This window comes from Mastigoproctus giganteus, chromosome 3 (genome assembly GCF_048544385.1).
Source record: "Mastigoproctus giganteus isolate SK-2022 chromosome 3, ASM4854438v1, whole genome shotgun sequence".
Classification (NCBI taxonomy): Eukaryota; Metazoa; Arthropoda; class Arachnida; order Uropygi; family Thelyphonidae; genus Mastigoproctus; species Mastigoproctus giganteus.
Window position 1 is genome coordinate 234,966,355 of NC_143577.1, and position 21,652 is coordinate 234,988,006.

General features: G+C 39.1%; 1 protein-coding gene across 1 annotated transcript in view; it reads left to right on the forward strand.

Moving 5' to 3' along the window:
• The first annotated feature begins 7,063 nt into the window (after nt 1–7,063).
• Nucleotides 7,064–21,652, forward strand: part of LOC150088895 (MAP3K12-binding inhibitory protein 1-like) — a 41,463-nt gene continuing 26,874 nt past the window's right edge. The window contains exons 1-4 of the mRNA XM_090370348.1: nt 7,064–7,161; nt 11,727–11,796; nt 14,394–14,519; nt 18,313–18,432. Of these exons, the coding sequence (XP_090226474.1) occupies nt 7,064–7,161; nt 11,727–11,796; nt 14,394–14,519; nt 18,313–18,432 (414 nt within the window). The remainder of the gene's footprint in view (nt 7,162–11,726; nt 11,797–14,393; nt 14,520–18,312; nt 18,433–21,652) is intronic.

Here is a 21,652-nt window from a genome sequence, read left to right on the forward strand (position 1 = left end):
ATTCACGAATCTAAGAAGGGTAATTTTGTTGTTTACATTTAAAATTTATAATGCTTCTTTATGAATTCTAATGTACTGAACAACGAAAGAGCATTTCTTGGATACACCAAAAACAAATAATTTACACGCTAAACTCTTAAATTATCCAATTTTATACAATTTCGAATTAAAAATATTATACAATATTTACATTTATAAGAGTTTCAAAATATTTAAATACTAAGCAAACCTGTTACAACTTCCGAAGAGAAATAACTATTAATTCTTTTCATTTCATCGTATGCTTGTTCTAATATGATTTCCATCATGAATTTTATATTGTGGACAGCGCCAAAGTAGAATAATAATGTATATCAAAGAGCTATAATTTATTAAAATAAATGAAAAGATTTAAATGGTTAAAGAGAAACAAATATATACACTTGAAATAATGGAAATTTGGATAAATCAAACGAAAATAACAAACAAACAAACAAAAATCAACAGACCCTTTTAATGTTCCCTTGAAATAAATACTTCCCTCTCCTGTACTTAAAATTTGTCTATTTTGGTAATTTGTTATTATTAAACACTATATAGAGTGGGTAATCTGCGCGGATAGCACAGTGGTATCGTCATCGTCATCCCCACATCGAGTGGAAAAGGCCGGGTTCAACTGGGTGTTGAACCCGGCCTTTTCTGGCCGGGGGGCGTTTTCGGCCAGAAAACTGGGGGGTTTCGTGCAGTAAAACAGGCAAATAGATCAGAGAACACAATACACGCGGGTAGTTAAAATTAAATTTTCGTATGACCCTACTAAAATAGTAAGATAGTTTACATAGAATGGGTTACAAAGCTCGTGCAGCTGCTTGTTAGCCAAAGCTGTCGCCCAGAAAGGACATTCACTGTTGATCCCATAGCAGAAACCGAAAACACTCGACTTTATAGCAGTGGTAGAACGTGGTGAAGTGGGGAATAGCACTGCACAGTCCAGGCACCAGATGGACTTGGGCAGGGCGTTTGCTTAAAGAATGGTTTCACTCAGGTTGTACCAGTGGCGATCACAGGAAGAGGCTATAGCCCCTATGATCAAAATAATGTGCATTTTTTACTGTTATATGATGATTAAAGCTTAATGGTGTTCTGAACACTTTAGCCCCCTTTAGAAAATCCTGTGACTGCCAGTGGCAGTCTCACATATGGGCTATAGTCCCCATGATAAAAGCAATGAGGATTTTATTTTTTATATTATTATAAAAAATAAAATTATAATTATTATTTGTGGTATAGTTTAGGGCTAAAGCCTCGGTTTACGTAAATAGTTTAACTAATAGTTTAACTATTAGTTTAACTATTAGTTAAACTAATAGTTAAACTATTAGTTAAACTAATATGTTGTTGCAATGATGCTCCCTGAGCATCATTACAACACCAGGATACCTGCCCGCCTACTGCTGAGGAGCCAATAAGCTCCGAAACAGTGCCGTATGGGTGATGGTATCCGCTGAAAATAAGTAACAATAGTCTTCTCCTGTGGTGAAGTGTTACTTATTCGAGGTAGTACAATATCATGGCAACTCATTGTGAAGATATTCACAATATGAGATATACTTAATGATGCCAATTTATGACTACTTATGTAGTTGACTTATGTACAGAAATGATGCAAATGCACTAACTTGTACATTATTATTATTATTTGTTTATTGCTAAGGATGGTACAACAGCCTCCGTAGCCGAGTGGTCAGGAGCGGGAGTGCAGTAGTACGCGCTCTTTGAGTAGACCGGGGTTCAAGCTCCTGACTGCTAAATATGGTCGATCTGCCAACCCGCACTGGACCAGCGTGGCCGATTATGGTCCATTTCCCTGAGTATGAATTGTTGAGTGTTAAGTGTATTGATGTCTAACGGCACCAGGGGTTTCCCCCATCTCCGCGTTGCTTTCATTGTAGGTATACCAGTTCACTGGGAAGGCCAGAGCTTTAATAGTGCGTGGATTTTGTATATGTGTAGTGTTGTGTATCGTTGTTCATCTGGCCGTTTAGCCGCTGGACCCCTACTGAGGCCCAACGTTGCCCACACTTGGCCTCGTGGAGGCAGACCAGGTACAAAATGAAATTTTACTCTGGCAGGCCCTGCCACCTAGTTTCTTGAGATTTCAGTGACTAGGGCCTAAAAAAAAAAAAAAAAAAAAAAAAACTCGGCAGGGGTGAGCGTTGGAATTAGAAAAGCCAATTGAGGTGTATGCGGTTTAATTTGGACGAGGTTAAGTTTTTGCAGTTTGTGTTGGGTTATACACTGGTGTATTAGGCAGAGTAGGGGGGGAGACTGCAGGCTGGGTGGAAAAGACAGAAGTATGGGGACGATAGAGAAGGCGACCGACCCCAGGATTTTCAGTGAGGCAGGCCCAAGCCCCACCAGGAGAAGAATCAGGGTTGGCAGGGGTGGAGAGGAGACAAGACCGTCTCCTCCTCCCCACCAGGGGAAGGGGAGTAAAGGTACCAGGCAAGGGAGCCCGGTACAGATCGCCATCAGGCATTGACAGTTGTGAGCACATGGGGGTCCAAGCGATCTGAACCGGATCTTCTTTGGTGATCTTTTCAATGTAGGAGTCAAATCCCAATCGCAGGATCATACATAAGCAGTCTTGTCCTATGGTTGGTCATGTAATCTGTTCAGGTCGCCTATTGTGCATGTTATGAGGATGCAGCATTGGGTCCTGGTGATATCATTTTCTTAGTTCGTGCGTTGGTCATTTGGTTTAGTCATCCGGTTAGTGGTCCAGTGCAAATAATTTGTAGCCAGTTCATATCAAGTCCTGTGTCAGTTTGTCTCTGGTTCAGACGTAGGTCTTCGTGGTTGTCAGTTCCCTCGTGAACAAGGCTAAATGATGGTCATGTTCGTGGTTGTGGGTTATTTAGTACAGTTTTCTTGTGTATTCTGGTTTTCTCTAGTCCTGGTTTTGGGATTCATCATCAGCTTCTGGGTGCTGCATGGTGGTTTGCTATAAGTGCTCGCCTTCTAGCAAAGAGTTTCTGTGCAAAAATGGTAAGGGCTTTGTATTCTTGTTCCGAGTCGAGAAGATGCTGTTCCATGTTCTGCGGGAAGTATGTGATAGCAGTGGTGAGCCTGCATCGCAGGTCCTCATACTGGTTGCAGTCATACATGAGATGTTGCCATGTCTCCTCGTGGCCACAGAGGCAACGGGGATCCTCAGTGATTCGGAAGCTAGATAGTTTTGCATTAAATGGCCCGTGCCCCGTGAGCAGAAAGGTGACTTGGAGCCCCGTTGGAACCAACTGGGGAGTTTTGGGAAAAACTCTGTTTACGCTAGGGAGGAACTTCTTGGTGATTTCCCCCTTAGTGGATTCTGTCCACCGATCCTGCCATTTCTGTCGGAGGTGGTCGAGCAGTCTGGTTTTTTCAAGCTTCCTGTTGTTGGCGAGATCCAACGTGAAATTCAGGATAGTACACGGTATTTCTTTTGCCCTATTATATGTCAGGGCGCATCTGATGATTTCCAAGTCCAGCGGGAGGACTCCAGCCAGAACCTGGCGTGCGTGCGTGCTGACTGTGGAGACAGCTCGTGTGATTGTCAGAATTATTGCCCGCTGGATGCTGTCCAAGGTTCTTCTATTTACCACTGTGGTTATCTTTTTTTGTACCAAACTGGTGAAGCATATGTGATGACCAGGATGATGGTAGATTTGTAGTGGAGGGACAGGGTCCGCTTGTTTAGCCCCCAGTTCCTCCTGGTCACTCTTGCGACCAATGCAGAATATTTCCGTATCTTTTGTTTAATGTACTTTAGATGGGGCTGAAAAGACAGATTTTTGTCAATGATGATTCCGAGATATTCGATTTCTGTAGCATGTTTTATTGTGGTGCCTTGGATTTTCACTTGCGGTGGTCTGGCAAGGTCGAGTCTGCCCTTCAGCATGAATTGTTGAGGCTTCCATCCTGCAGTGGGTTGATAATGGCTGCAGTTTTTTTTTTTTTTTTAAGAATGATAAAATAACAGCACCGCCAATTCCAACATTTAAGTTTGGCGGTGATGTGATGTCATAGGCCTGTTATTATGAATTTTGAACTTGATACACTGGATGCCATCGAAGAATTCGAAACAATTCTGCCTTATCTGCATTGTGAAAAATTCTCTGGAGAGAGACCATATTTGTATCATCACGGTAATGTTCCATATCACAAAATGTGATCAGTACAGCAGTGGTTTTGAGAGGAATAATGTGGTGAACCTGCAATTTCCAAACTGAAAAACACATCTGAATCCAGTTGAAGATCTTAAGGATTTCTGGAACAACGATTAAGACTCAATAAGAACGTCCTAATCCAAGCAAAAACACATCTGAATCCAGTTGAAGATCTTAAGGATTTCTGGAACAACGATTGAGACTCAATAAGAACGTCCTAATCCAAGCAGAGAACAAGCCGAAACCTTATTTAAATAGCGGAGCAAGATTTCAATCTCCACATGCCAAAATCATTAGGTGCTTGAGGGGCAGAGCAGATGAAATGCATTCGACTGAAAACGAGAGCCCCTAAATCCAAGCAAAGAGAATTCCTCCTTGATGTCTTTTCTCCAACATTAATTCTCGCAGCCAGGTTCCGTGAACTTTAGGACCAGCGCTGCATGTCATGAAAATTTTTTCCAATCAAGTGTTTTTTTTTTCATTTAATGTCCCAGTTCATGTTAGAGGATAATTTAGTTTTCCAGCAGCTTGAACATATTGTTTAATAGTTTCCGCATGATGAGTCTTTAAAAATCACAAAAAGCTTCAATTAATCGAGACAGCCAGACAGACTTCAATTAATCGACAAATCTTGTTGTCACGTTCCTAGTGACAACAAGATTTGTCGCTAGGAACGTCTCAGGACATGTGAGTATATGTTGTGGCTTAGGTTGGGCGACTCCTGACTTTAGTTTAACTTCGCCACGTACGCTGTGAAGAAACGTAACTCTGTAAATTGGCCAGTATTGAGTATGGTGTTATGTTTGCGAGGTATGTGCCTTGTGATGTTTTGTTGTTACTGGCCATTTATTACCCCAGAGTAACCGCGAGGAGGGTTGCTCCACAGTACTCATCCACCCAACGAGAATGTGGGCCACAACAATGTACGTGCCCTTTCGTGATAATGACAAGAGAAGAATCCCTCATCCACTGAGGAGGTGCAGTTCCAGTGAATGCTGCCAGATCCAGTACCACTGAAAGCTCAATCCAGTGGTGCCATAAATAAATATAAAATAATTTAAATTAATTATTAAAAGTGAACAATAATAATTAAAAAATCCAGTCCCCGGAAACTACCGCCACGAACAGTATTGTTGTACAGTACCTTATTGGTAATGGGCTTCTAAGTTTTCACCAAGAAGCCCATTACCAATATGCACACTGAGCTTCTAGGTGAAAACCTAGTAGTGGCTGAATCCAGGCGCTAGCTCTCACGGACGGAAAAATGAACACATTAATTTCATTTTTAGGGAGTATGGGTGACATAACGAGTATTCAAACCTTTTCATATTTGGGGAGTGAAGTGGCATTTTCTTGTTTACTTCTAGATACTTAAAAGTCTTCACGCGATCTTGTCACGCTCTTGATAGGAACAGGTTTAATATGAGATCATTAGTATAAGTTGAAGCATACATTGCCCCCTACCATTAATATCCGGACACCCCTCCATGGATGGCGAAACAGGTCCTATGCATGCAACACGTCACAGAACTTGCTAAAAATATGCACACTGGGCTTCGAACAGACAATTGCAAAAGTGGGCATGCAAGATGACACGTTCAACAGAATTCACAGACTTCCAACGTGGAATGTAGTAGAATGCCATAGTAGAAACGTACCAACTGTGTGGTACTACACTTAAGATGGTATAAAATGAAAAAGACCTGGGAGTAATTGTGCAGTCAGATATGAAGTTTTCTGAGCAATGCAGACAGGTGCCAGGGCAGGTCATGGGGTTTTGTCAATGATATATAGGAATTTTGCTAGCAGGGAAATGGAGGTGATTGTCCCTCTGTATAAGGCAATGGTCAGGCCACGCCTTGAGTACTGCGTACAGGTCTGGAGGCCTCATTTTAGGAAGGATGTAGATTTGCTTGAGCGTGTACAGAGAAGGGCAACAAGATTGGTGAGGGGAATGAAGGGATCCTCTTACCAAGAGAGGCTTAAGTTCTGCAAATTGCAGTGGCTGGCGACTGCAAATTGCAGAATTCAAGGCCTTATACACCTCAATCAGATCACTTGCGCGGTGATCTGATTGAGGTGTATAAGGCCTTGAATGGGTTGAGCACGCTGAATTCTGATGGGATCCTTCCACTTGTTAAGATTACGAACCTAAGGGAGGGGGAATAAATTCAAATTAAGAAAAGACAGATGTAGAATAGATGTGCGGAAATTTGCCTTTAGCCAGCGGCTGGTCAATTGCTGGAACAAACTTCCATCTCTCGTTGTGGAAGTTGATAGGTTAAATAAATTTAAGGAGGAACTGGACAGGCATTTGGAGGGAATGATGTGATATATATATATATATATATATATATATATTTTTTTTTTTTTTTTTGGCTGATGCTGCATAAGCTCATACATTTGTTTTCTTGCATCACATGCCACTACTACTACTACTACGTATCTCCATGCCATACTGCTTGGGTTGTAACAGAGTCATTTCAGGACATGGGTGTGGAAAAGTTGGATTTGCCAGCCCAGAGTACTGATCTGAACCCTATCGAGCATCTTTGGGATGTATTGGATCGTCGGGTAAGTGCACATGGAGATCGCCCAAATAACAAGGCCGAGCTGGTGACTGCGTTAAAGGCCGAGTGGAGGAATATATCACCTGAAATTTATAAAGAGCTGCATGAGAGTATGCTGTGAAGCTTGAAGGCTGCCATAAAACAAAGGTTTCAGCACAAAATATTAAATGACACAATAAAAGCTCTTTTTTTTTGTCTAGGGCAGTGAAGAATGCAATATGCAATGAATGTTTTCTTATCTTGTACTATAAAATATGCTTTCAGTACGAGTAGTAATTCCGTAATACATTACTGTTTGCTGATGCGATGTCAAAATATGTTATGTTAGTTTCTGATCTGTTGTTAACGAATCCAGAAAAGACGTTTGGGAGATTGGTTGTGGTGCATCTTGATGAAGTAAAAATGTAAGTGTGCTAGTTAATGGGCGAAACAATGCTCTGCGATTGATAGGTATATTAATTTCTCGAATACTTTGAGCAGGGGGCCATCCGATGGGAATGTGCCTAAAATCCTTAACTATGGTGTTTGTTTTTGGATCTGGTTTGGCAAAGCAGTTCTTCCAAATTGAAGGAATGGCGCCAGTTTTGGCTCCAACAAACGTTGAATTTTTTTTTATTTTTAATCATAGTACGCAGACTGTATAGGCACTGAAAATTTTAACAATAATAATAGAAAGCCATGCTGGCAACACCTGATGTATGACTGTCCATTATACGGCGACCTACGATGCATCTATGCATCTTCGTTACTAGGATAACATAGCTACCAAGAAACCAAGAGAACCTGTTAGACTCTGAACAGGATTACGAAGCATTCACATGCTTCGCGCAAAACCTCTTCACACGATGAAAAACCCAGCAAGTAGCGAACAGAGGAAATAATATCAACGACAATCAATTGTGAAAAGTTCCTACTCCTAAGATTGCCTTAGCCTCATGGCAACAAACTCTCTTCTTTTTTTTTTTTAATTTTATTTTTCTCTCTCTCTCTCTCTCTCTCTCTCTTTTTTTTGTAACTTGGTCTCCACCCAGGAAGCTTAGGCGATCCTGGCAGCGACCAGCCAGAGAAGCAATTTGTACTGTACAACCTGGCTCACCTCCTAGTGGTGTGTACGGGTAACGTGGGGTCCCAACAGGGGCCCGCGGCTAAGAAGCCAGAAGAACAACATAACCCGACATAAACTCACACTCCACATACTTCTGGCATTTACAGAGTACTGTTATCCTTACAAGAGTACTAAAGGCGCAGTTGTGGGAAACCACGCGTGGCGCCTCACCCCCAAACACTAAGTTGATTTGTTGGACAAATCCTTTATTGTTTTAATGATTTTGTCCCTGAGAGATATTTACTCTAGAAATTCCTCCTGTCGATGATTGGAAGAATTTCCAGTCGTCTTCAACCGGGGATAGAAGTTAGGAAGAGGAAGCAGGGTTTTTCAGCCGGCACAACATGCAGATCAGCCCGTGAACACACAGTTTTACTTATAATCGTCTATAATCCTCGCAGAAGTCGCTGAGGGACTTACAACCCAACAACAATCAATGACGAAACTACTATATCGCCATGTCTGCCCAGGGCCGACCCCAAAATTTGCGGGACCCTGTTCACGAGTTACTTGCGGGGGCCCTGTGTAAAAATAAATACAGGTTATTTTTGTAACAGCGATTTTTAATTTTTTTATTTTTTAAAATTTTACAGTATTCAAATTTTACGGCTCTTGTAGTAGCGATAATATGGGTAACTAGATAAGACGGCGGTAGGCTCGTTGACAGAAATGCGGATGATATTATTATTTAGACCATTTTAACGCGGGGACCTGTTCGACAGAACCGGTTGAACATGCTTATGGCCGGTGCTGTCTGCCAGAGCAGAGGGGGAGGAGGAGGTTAAGAGAATCCCGTTGGTTGATTTAGCATTTAATATAGTTATTAAAGAGTAGAAGGGGGAGATCCCCTTGCCTCTGTTTCTCACCCTCACATAGTAGTAGTAGTAGTAGTAGTGGCACATGATGCAAGAAAACAAGTGTAGGAGCTTATGCAGCATCAGCCAAAAAAAAAAAAAAAATCACACCATTCCCTCCAAATGCCTGTCCAGTTCCTCCTTAAATTTATTTAACCTATCAACTTCTACAACGACAGATGGAAGTTTGTTCCAGCAATTAACCACCCGCTGGCTAAAGGCAAATTTCCGCACATCTATTCTACATCTGTCCTTTCTTAATTTGAACTTATGTCCCCGTAGGTTGGTAATCTGAACAAGTGGAAGGATCCCATCAGAATTCAGCGTGCTCAACCCATTCAAGGCCTTATAGACCTCAATCAGATCACCGCGCAGGTGCCTAGTCTCCAGCCACTGCAATTTGTAGAACTTAAGCCTCTCTTGGTAAGAGAATCCCTTCATTCGCCTCACCAATCGTGTTGCTCTTCTCTGTACACGCTCAAGCAAATCTACATCCTTCCTAAAATGAGGCCTCCAGACCTGTACGCAGTACTCAAGGCGTGGCCTGACCATTGCCTTATACAGAGGGACAATCACCTCCTTTTCCCTGCTAGCAAAATTCCTATATATCATTGACAAAACCCCATGACCCGCCCTAGCAGCCTGTCTGCACTGCTCAGAAAACTTCATATCTGACTGCACAATTACTCCCAGGTCTTTTTCATTTTCTACCACCTTAAGTGTAGTACCACACAGTTGGTACGTTTCTCTGGGGTTACTTCTACCCATATGCAGTACTTTGCATTTGTCAAGGTTGAACTTCAGTTGCCACTTCTTAGCCCATCTGCCCAATTTATCTAGATCCTGTTGCAGTAGCACACTGCCATTACTGTCATTAACAACCCTGCCAACCTTTGTGTCATCTGCAAACTTCGACATTAAGCCTGATATACCTTCATCAATATCATTGATAAATACACAAAACAACAGTGGACCCAACACCGAACCCTGTGGGACTCCACTAATAACATTAGTCCACGAAGAGTAGCACCCATTGATTACCACCCTCTGTCTTCTCCCACTTAACCATCCTTTTATCCATTGTAGCAACTTACCCTTAATACCATTCTGCTCCAATTTGTACAGTAGTCTTCCATGCGCAACAGTGTCAAAAGCTTTCCTGAAATCCAAGTATATGATATCAAAATTATTTTTTGCATCCAGTTCCTTTGTGACCACATCATAATAACCAATCAAATTTGTCAGACAAGACTTTCCCTTAACAAACCCATGCTGTGTTTGAATTATTGCTGCAGTCTTGTCTAGATGATCCTGCAATGCATCTTTAACCAGCGACTCCATTATTTTACCCGGAACAGAAGTTAAACTAACTGGTCTGTAATTACTCGTGTCACCCTTCGATCCACCTTTGTGAATTGGGGACACATTTGCACATCTCCAGTCCGTGGGAACCTCCCCTGAGTCCAAGGATGCTCTCATAATTATGGCTAAGGGTTTGCTTAGTTGCTTTGCCGCCTCCTTTAAAATAACTGGATAGATCCCATCCACCCCTGGTGCCTTTTTTATGTTTAACTTCAACAATTTCTCCTCCACTTTGCTCTCAGTTATTACAAAATCATTAAGCACACTGCCACAATTTGATAACCTTCTTCCATTTTCAAATTGTAATAATTCCTCACGTGTGAATGTAGATGCAAAATACTCATTCAGTTTGTTTGCTATCTGAGCAGGATCATCAACAGTCGAACCATCGATGTCAAGTGGACCAATCATATTCATCCCCTTCCTTTTAGAGTTTATATAAGTAAAGAAATCCTTGCTGTTTTTCTTAGCATCTTTTGCCAAAGATTTCTCGTAATCCGCCTTCGCCTGCCGAACCTCCTTTGTGACCTGATTACAGACTAGCTTATATCTGCCACAGGCTTCTGCGTCACCTGATAATTTATATGCATCCCATGCATTTTTCTTCTCTGTCACGAGTCTCATTAGTTCATTTGATAACCATTTAGGCCTAAACCTTGAACGATATTTCTTAATCGGTATATAAAGTCTAGTAGCTTCCACGATTAATTCTTTGAATGCTTCCCACTTAGAATTTACTGTTTGTAACATCGTCAGTTGATCCCACTGTACAGAACTTAAAAACTGTCTGAGACCACTGTACTCCCCTTTACGGAAGCAAAAACCCTTTCCTTTACCCCTGACGGTAGTTACCTCTTTGAGTAAATCCCACTTCAGCACACTGTGATCACTGCCACCTAGTGGTTCCTTTATCTGCAAATTCTTAATACACGAATGATCACTGCTGATAACCAGATGAAGAGTGTTACTTTCTCTGGTTGCCTCTCGAACATGCTGCTGCAGAAAACAATCATCCAATAACTCCACATTCTTGATGATTACGTATTTTAAGTGACAGTCGTTTTTCAGTTTTCTTTTGAGTCTGTCCGAAACATATATAAAACCTGAGAAACCTTCGTTTACTTTTAAATTCTCCGGATTCGCAATTATTCTCAAATTTTTAAATAACATTACGTTGCCTTTTGTTGTCTTTAGATACATTAATCTGCTTTGTATTTATAGAGTTACTATGAGACATTCTTCCTGTTGCTGGTTTCGATCTACCTTATGTACATTTATTTAAACTCCATCACTTGTTTCTACTGAAACTTGTTGGATTCAGTTGTGTTGTTTGGAACACATGTCGAGGTCTTGTATTGGAAGTGACGTTTGCGTTGCTATGATACATAGTTCGTTTCTTCTCCGTTTGTGGCGCTGTTTGCAGTATTTTTTGTAGAGTATGGAAAATAATGACATGACAATGCTGGACATCGGTATTAGTGTTAGCGTTGTAGCGTGTAGTAGGCATTGTATTTGTCAACTGTTAATGAGCTTGTTTTGAAAGGTCTATGTTAATTAATCAACATAGTAATAATGATTAGCTAACCATTCTCGAGAATTATATAATGCCATTAATAAACAATTCAGTGTAATTTACATCTTTCTCTAGGAAGATCGAAGACAATATGAATTTGCACGTTTGTCGTGTTTTAAAACACGTAGAAGCATTTCTACTTGTGGTGAGTTAAATTAGCATATATATAATAGTAAGCTGATAATTTGTCGAAAAGTAAAATTTTGAGCAATTTCTTTGGATATTGAAGCTTTCAGCGAAATATGCTTTAGTTGCCATGCCACACGTGGGGGGGGGGGGGGGTTAACAGTTGATAGAGCACGTGGTTGGGAGATTGACTAGAATTTGTTTCTGGTTTTAAGAGCCGTTATTTAATCCGAATTTCGTTCGGGAATACTGGGCGAGGTCCCACGTTGGGTGGAAATTAGCCCAGAGAAATGTTTTCATGATAAAATTAGACCAGAGGCAGCAAAACTTTTCTATATCAAAGCCAAGCACAGATTATGAAATGTGAAATGTTTTTTAAAATATTTTTAGAGATATGAAACACTTATTTGAACATGTAATGTAGAATGTGCAGTTGTAAAAACTCCTTTGAAATGTTTCAAGCTAGCTTATGTGGTTCCATGAATTCGTTAAAGAAAAGTCCTTCCATAAGGGATGGTTGTGATAATAAGCAGACAAGTAATTTTATGCCTAAAGTACATGTATATATGGCATTAATGGCAGCCATAATAATGGAACCGTTTGTCAATATACCGGCCCTCCAGTGCTAGCTTCATATATGCAGCATATATAGGTTAGACGATAGAGGGGAACAGAACAGACATTCTAACCTATATATCCATTATGGTTATTGGGTTCCTACTGCCAATATATGCAGTGTCCCTAGACCATTATCCTTATTACTATATGTTAATATTCCTCATCAAACTCTTATAAATACAGTATATATATATATATATATATATATATATATATATATATATATATATATATATCTTTCAACCCATCTGAGGGAGAGGTTGAAAGATATTTCCTTTATTTTATTAGGAAGCCACCTTGGCTATTCAGATCATATGCAGTGGAGGATTGTTTGCTCCAGTGTTGGAGCAGCTAGTGAAGATTTGTCCTGGCCATTAATAGAATTCAGTGGTTCATTATGGTATTGGTTAGCCCATAGCTCCACGTTTAATTTTTTCTTCCAGATTTTTAAGAAAATGTTTTCTGATTTGACATGATAATCACTTGTGATATATCAAAAATTTGTGCCAGATTTCCAGCCAGTGAGAAATTTAGAATTTTTTTTGTCCAGTGAAAACATTTTTCAGTGTCAGAAATTATTGCTGAGAAGCACTGCAGCTGATAAGTAATGTTATATGATATTGTGTTATGCAGTGCTTTTTTGTAAAAAAAAAAAAAATAGGTGCCGGTACTCATTCTTTGCTATCAGGGAAAATTAAAAGGATATGAAAAAGTATTCTAAAACATTATTTCCTGATATTGTTACTTTAGTTGTTGTTTTTTGGTTTTTAGGAGCATTAGCAACTAAGGCCATATTGCTCCGGGGATCATTCCCTGACCTTTCTGCATCCTCCATATTTGGTGGTCACGGGCTCGAACCCCGGTTTAATCAAGAAGTGTGTGCTGCTGCTCCTGCCCACCTAGCTACGGAGGCACCCTAGTGTGTGTTACTTTAGTAGTAATGTTTTTAGAATAACAACAAATTAAGTATATTAACACAGTTTATTAAGCATAAATTTATTATTCAAGTATATAAAAAAATAATAAGTAAAATGTGAGTAAAATAAGTAAAAGTAAAAAATAATAAGTAAAATAATAAAAAAAGAGTAAAAATAATTTCATAATAAAGTTTTTATACAATATTCCAAAATTTTATTGTTCTCATCCACACTATTCCGACTTCTTTTCTTAGTGTTTGTGGCTGTAGCTGAATAACGTTTCCGAATCAGCCACGAATTGACATATTTTGCTGGATCGAAGCGTGTAGTGAGCCTACAATTTTAAGAAATAGTAGCGAAGAAACTGTTTTTGTCATCAGTGAAGCTCTGGTTGTGGGCAGACGATCAGATTCATTTTTAAAAATCTTGTTCACATTCACTTGATTAAATTGGTATTGTGTTGATTTTTCACTTTTTGAGAATTGGATATCTTGTTATAATGCAGCTGCATTATAATGAAGAATCCTAGTTTGAGTTCCAGAAATTCTGGTTGCTTTAACTGTAGTTTGAATAACTAATACACAAAAAATTCCCAACAACAAGAATAATAGAAATTATGAAAAGTTAAAATGTGATCTCCTACATATGATTATATGGCAAAATTACTCACAACATTGAATGTAATGCACTTAATGAATGAAACATTGAAAAATCAGCATGAACAGATTTTTGTTTATGTTGATTCTTCAATATGAACAAAAAAAAAAAAAGTGTCCAAATGAAGAAAAGTGCCCAAATTTTTGTTAACAGTATTATTTTCGTATTGCATTATATCAGATAAGTTTTAGAAGAACATAGTGTCTATTCACTTGATTATAGTACTATTGGTTCTAATGCTTCATTCAGCAATAGAACAAATTTTATAATTTATATCAATAAGGATGTGCATGATATCAGTAAGGCAGGGAAGAATGATTGTTATCTATGATCTTTAAATCCTGTTTTCATACATGTTTTTATTCTCTGTTTTGAAGATTTTGTACTGATGTATTTACTAATTTTTTTTTATACCCTATAACAGGCAAAAGAAAATGGTCTCATAAAAGATTATGTATTGGAGTGTAGTAAAATCGATTTGAACTCTGATCAGTTATCAAAAATATATGATGGATTTATCCATTTGGCTACTGAACTTTCCTCACTACAGGTAATTTATATTACTTTCAGTTATTTAAATTAAGAAATCATACTTTATTATTAGACCAATAGAAAGAAGCTGAATTTTTTTTTTTTTTTTTGCTCAAATTTAAAATGTTTTTTCCTTCTGTTTTTAGATGCTTATCACTATTCCAACTTTAAGCCTTTTATTACCAATATTTTTGTGATCTACTGACAGTTTGTTTTCTTGTAGGTTTACAATATCTTGCTGTTTTGGGATTATTTCTTTATAAATCTGATTTAAGTGTTATTTCACTTTACTTTTAGTTCTTTTTTTTTTAATATATCTGCTTGACCTTTGGTTACCGATCTTAATCGGTAACCAAAATTTCATTGCAGCTGCTTGTATTCTTTTTTATTGAATCTTTTTTTTGTCTTTAAAGTCTGTGATTCCTATATTAATGTCTATATGGCTATAACTTTGTAAAATTTACCTTTTTGAGTAATTTTATTTTATTTTATTGTTTGGTTGTTTATTGTGATGTGTTATATTATAGCCAGAGTCTTGGAAATGTGAAACTTGGTCATATGCATAATAATTTGACTAATTTTGTTTAAAAATATCATATTATTTTGTTTGAATGTCATAGTTTTAGTTTTCTTAAAGGCAGTGGTTCCCAATGTCAGGTTGAAATCGAAATGAGGGGCTCTAAAGTTTAGTATGATTGTAAAGGGGATCAAAAGAGAAAAATTTACCGTTTAACATGGAAAAGTGCCCAAAAATTTTTTGTGCATGTGTTGAAAAGGGTATTTAATATGGTGTTAAAATAGCATTTTATAAAAACTAGATAACTAGCCTTCTACTTTAATAAAGGCCAAATGATGCAAGGAAGCCAGGGTTTTGTTGTATTAGCCATAAAAAAACATTTGTCTGTGCAACCTATATCCAGTCTTCCCACTGCTAAACGGTATTAATCCAGCTACCCCTTAAGTTTCTCCAGACTATCAACTCCAACCAACCATGGAGGCAGCGTTATTCTGGTGCTCAAAAATATGATGATTAAATGTAAATTTTCTGATGATATTAGTTTTTTCCCTATAGTATGCAGTTTTGTTCCCTGGTTTCTGTGTTGCATTTCAATGTGAAAATTTCATTGTTGTTCATTTTGTACCCTCTCCCTCAAGTCCTTATACACTTAACAAGATTCTCTCCCCCCCACTTCCCCTGCTGCAAAATTCCTAATTTTAAAACTCCGTAATCCACATCTTTTGTAGTATGTCCTTAGATAGATGTCCCATTACTATTCTCACAAGGTGTCACCTGTCTATACCCTTTCAAGAAGCTCAATGTCTTTCTTTCTTCAGTTATGTCCTCTATATTCCAAATACAGTTGCACCATTAATCTGTGCAATGAAATTATAATTTCCTTCTGCCTACCTGGATGAAAAGCTATTGTACATCATTGATAAGATACCATGCAACTTCCTGGCCACATCGTACTACATAGTAATTTTGGTTATTCCCCACGAATGCATGAGAATAAATTATGATTGCAAATGGCAATTTATCTATTAAATGATCACTTACTCTAATAACTCACTAGTCTCTCTCCCATATAAACTGGACATGATACCATTTATATTTAATTTTTTTAAAAACACAATTGCATTGCATTTGGATGTACACGGATGAGCCAAAACAGCTCGTACCCAGCAAGGTATGGATGCTACAAGATTTCTAAATGTGTCTTGTGCTATCTCGTACGAACACGTAACCACCAGATCCTTTAACTCCTGTAAGGTCCATGGTTGAGATGCTGCAAATCGGAGTTGTTGCTCCAACACAAACTACAGATTCTTGATGGGATTAATGTCTGGGGAATTTGGAGGCTATGGTAATACCTAGAAGTCTTCCTCGTGTTCCGCGAACCAGTCTCGAATAATCCGGGCAGTGTGGCACGGTGCGTTATCCTGCTGAAAGATGGCACCACCAGAGGGGGGAGACCGTTGCCATGAAAGGGTGTACCTGGTCAGCAATGATGTTTAGGTAGGTGGTAGACATCAGAGTGCTCGGCATATGGATGACTGGACCCAGGGTATCCCAGCAGAACATCGTCAAAAGCAAAAGCATGACACTGCCGCCACTGGCTTGTTTTTGGCCCACGGTGCATCCAGGCACCATCACTTCCCCAGGTAAACGACACACATGTACCCGGCCATCCACATGGTGTAACAAGAAATGCAATTCATTGGACGAGATGACCTTCTTCCAATCATGCAATGTCCAGTTTCGATGCTCGCGTGCCCATTGTAGGTGCTGTCGCCAGTGAACCGTGGTTAGCATGGGCACTCGAAGCAGCCTGCGGCTACGCAGCCCCATTTTCAGCAGGGTTTGATGTACTGTGTGTTGTGACCCATTACTGCAGTCACCAGCATTCCAATTACCTACGAGTTGCGCCACAGTCACCCTTCTGTTGCCACGTACCATCCAGGAGAGCCTTTGCTCACCTCGAGCATCGATGAGCCCTGGTAGTCCAACACCTCTCTGGCGGTTCATGGGTTTCCCTCCTCCGACTATTTTCAGTAGATACTAACCATGGCTGACCGTGAGAATAAATTATGATTGCAAATGGCAATTTACCTATTAAATGACCGTGAGCACTCCATCAGCCGTGCCATTTCAGATATGCTCTGACCCAGTCATCTAGCCATTACAATTTGGCCTTTTTCAAACTCGCTTAAGTCCGCTGCCTTTCCTATCTGAAGAACAAGAGTAACACTGATTAACGGAGCTCAGTATCAGGTGTTTTTTATACCATGTCCCGACCCGCACACGTGCCGTAGTTCACCTGTAGTTTCTTCGATTTGCATAACAACTCGCTGGTCATAATGTTTTGGCTCATTGGTGTATGGCAGTAATTATTTTCTAAATTTGTCCCATTTTTTTATTTTTAATGATCTGATTAAAACTGTGTTCTTCATTTACTCTGAAGTGGCGTCAGCTATGTTTGCATTTAAGAATGCATATGATGCAATCTATTTGAAAACGAAATGCATAAGGCATAATCCTTATGGGTTTTGGTAATTAACTATATAATATCGGTGTAGGTACACCATAGTTAACCCATAAATTTGAACTAAGTAAGTAGTGTGAATGGCATCGTTTTAATTGTATCTCATATTGTGGGTGCCTTCACAACGCGATAGCTGGTATTGCACTACTTCAAATAAATAACACTTCTCTAGTAGAGAAGACTACTGTTGTTTATTTTCAGAGGATACCACCACTCAGACGATCGTTTCAAAGCTATTGGGCTTCATCATCAGTGGGTGGGCAGGTACCTTGGTAATGCAACAAGCCATCGCAGTTGCGAAGTTATATTCACAATATGAGAGATGCCAAAGGGTGTGGTAATAATGTATTTGAAAACGAAATGCACAAGGCATAATCCTTATGGGTTTTGGTAATTAACTATATAATATCGGTGTAGATACACCATAGGTAACTTCGCAACTGTGATGGCTTGTTGCATTACCAGCGTATCTGCCCGCCCACTGATGACGAAGCCCAGTAGCTTCAAAATGATCGTCTAGTTGGTGGTATCCTCTGAAAATAAATAACACTAGTCTTCTCTACTAGAGAAGTGTTATATATTTGAAGTAGTGCAACACTAGCTATCTCGTTGTGAAGGCACCCACAATATGAGATACAATTAAAACGATGCCATTTACACTACTTACGTAGTTCAAATTTATGGGTTAACTATGGTGTATCTACACCAATATTATATAGATGCAATCTATTGTATGATGTTAATTATTAGTTCTAATTGCTATTCCAGAAAATGTTTTCAAACAAGGAAGATGTACAAATGACAGAAGTCCAATCAAAACAGAACTGTTTGCCCTACAAGCAAGAACAGGATCCAAAATTGGTGCAGATATGTGTGAATCGAAAAGAAGTTTGTATACATTAAAATTTTAATAAGTATTTAAGATTGTGTTTTCCTTTAAATATATTGTCAAGTTTTAGTGAATTTGAACCCTATTTTCATACTTTCTTCAGTATACTTATTTTTTAAAGTTTGGCATCACTTGGGATGTAATTTCTTACTGTGATGTTAGAAATAAGTCTAGGTTTGAATTCTGTTGATGAAAACAGGAGATTATATAGAACCTTTTAAAGAAGGACCACATTAGCAATTTCATTTTTCTTGGATTTTTTTTTTTTTTTCTTAATGCAGGCATCTAAGGTTGCTACCCAGAAGTTTTAAAACCTGCTTTTCTGTGGCAACATTGATTAAAGTGTGGAATTTTTCTACTAGATGATGAGGGTGCATACCTTTGTGAGCAGTTTGATGCCAATTCTGTCTAGCTTGCTTCAGTATTATTTTACATACCTCCACATAAGATAATGTTGACTATCCTTTATGATTTCTATGTTTTATTAGTATGACAGATTTGAAAGAACAGGATTTTACAGTTCTCCATAGCCTATTGGCCAAACATGAGGGTACAGTAGTACACACATTTCAGTTAACCATGGTTCTAGCCAGCATAACTGCTAAATATAGCACTATTCTTATAGTCTCTCTATTTTGTAAATCTCCCTTGACCCTAACAGCTGTCCTGGAGTATAAAAATAAAATTTATATATTTTTATGATCAAATGCTAATCAGCACTTTTTCCAGCTGTTTAGGAAAAATTCTAGAAAAGATGGTTCACAAAAGACTCATCTGGATTATTGAAGATCAAGATGCTATATCATGCTAATAATTTGGCTTCTGTTGTAACAGGTCTGCAATTTTTATCCACATTAAAGTCTAAGAACACACTGAAAAAGCTTTTGTTAAAAAAACAACACATGGTAATGGTAACTTTTCATATAGAACCTGGAGATATAGAATCCTTCATGACTTATATAAAGCCTTTTTCTGAGAAGTAACCTGACTCGATACATTCAGAATTTTCTCTATCTCGGGATCTTTCAATATAGTTCAAGAATGTTCTATCCACAATTCACACACAAGAAGAAGGAGTGCCTCAAGGATCAATTTTAAGTGCAACTCTCTTTGCATTTCATACCAGTAACATAACTTGAGATATTCCAACAGTGGAAACTTATATGTATGCAGATGATCTTGCTATTTCCTGTCAATCATCAAGCATTACTACCGTTTAAAAGGCAACTACAATTGGCAATAACTAAAATTTAAACTTGGATAAAATACAACAGCTATTGATTAACTAAAGGAAAAACTACAGCAATCTTCTTCTTTGTCCTTGCCTTCTTCCCACGTTCATATGGGGTCGGCATTCCCTTCCTTAATTCTCTTCCTCCATTCCTTTCTAACCAGGGCTTCCTCTCTCCTCCATTTCAAATCTCTTTCTCTTTCAAATCCTCTGCCACCTTGTCCTTCCATCTCATCTTAGGTCTCCTCCTCTTCCTCTTCCCTATCACCGCCAGCTTTTCACACCTCTTCTCTACATACTCCTCACTTCTTCATTCCACATGACCAAGCCACCTCAAACTAGATTCCTGTATTTTTTTACTCAGAGGCCCCACCTTAACCGTACCTGTAATGTAGTCATTTCTTAACCTGTCCTTCCTCGTCACACCACACATCCATCTTAGCATCCTCATCTCCGCCATTTCCAGCTTCTTCTCCTGGACCCTTGTAATTGGCCATGTCTCAGCACCGTACATCAATGCGGGTCTAACCACAGTTTGCCCGCATTGATGTACATCTTTCTCTAGTTCAGCCATCCACATTGCACTCTGTGCTGTATTTCTGCACTCATTCCTCCATCCCTCTCAACGTTCGATCCCAGATACTTAAATTTCGAAATAGATGGTAGCTTTTCCTCCTGCAGTTTTATAGAACTCTCAACTTCTCCATTCAATACCATATATTCTGTCTTTGTTCTACTTATCCTCATGCCTCTATCTTCCAACATTTTCCTCCATTACTCCAATTTCTTCTCTGCCTTTCCTTGGGATGATTTGCACAGTAGAGTATCATCCGCAAACAGCATATTCTATGATGCTCTACTCTTCACTTCTCACCAATACATCCATTACCAGATCAAACAGATATGGGCTGAGAGCTGATCCCTGGTGCAGTCCAACTTCTACAGAGAACCCCTTAGTCATACCTACACTGCTCTTAACCTGAGTCACCGCTCCCTCGTACATATCTTTCACAAGCCTTACGTACTTTTCCGATGTACCCTTCTCCCTCATACATCTCCATACTTCTTGTCTGGGCACTCTATCATATGCTTTTTCCAGGTCTATAAACACCAAGTGCAACTCTACTTGCATCTCCCTGTATCTTTCCATCACCTGCCTTAAAGCAAAGACCGCATCTGTTGCTCCTCTTTCCGGCACGAAACCAAACTGTTCCTCTCCTATTTCCATCTCCTGCCTTAACCTTCCTTCCACAATTCTTTCCCAGATCTTCATTGAATGAGATGTTAACTTTATTCCCCTGTAGTTCCCACATTCCTGCACATCACCGTTTCCTTTAAAGATTGGCACAAGTATACTTTCCCTCCACTCATCGGGTATCCTCTCCTGCTGCCACAGTTTTTCCATCAAGTCCCATAGGATATCGATCCCTTCTTCTTCCAGACTACTCCATACCTCTACTGGTATCTGATCAGCACCTACTACTTTCCCTCTCTTCATTTTTCTGAGTGTGCTTTCCACTTCTTTCCTGCTTATGCCTTCCACTACTCTCACATTCATCTCTCCATCCTCGCATAGTGCTCTTGGGTTTTCCTCATTTAATAGCTTCTTAAAATAGTATTTCCACCTTTCCTTAACCTTCTCCGGGTCCTGTATAACCACTCCCCTCTCATCTTTTATCTGTTTTATTGATGAGAAGTCCTTCGATGCCTTATCTCTCACTTTGGCTATTCTCATCAGTTGCCTATCTCCCTCTTTCCAGGGAAACTACAGCAATACATTTCTTTAACTGCACTCTAACTGAAAGGCATAGAAATACTCATGACAAATTTCATAAGACTATTAGGTTTAGTTTTAGACACTAAACTAAATTTTTTTAAACATATTACCCACCTCTGAACTATATGCCTCCAGAAATTAAATATCCTTCTTGCAATATCTTCAACATCTTGGGGTGCCAACAGGCAATCATTGCTGAAATTTATACTGT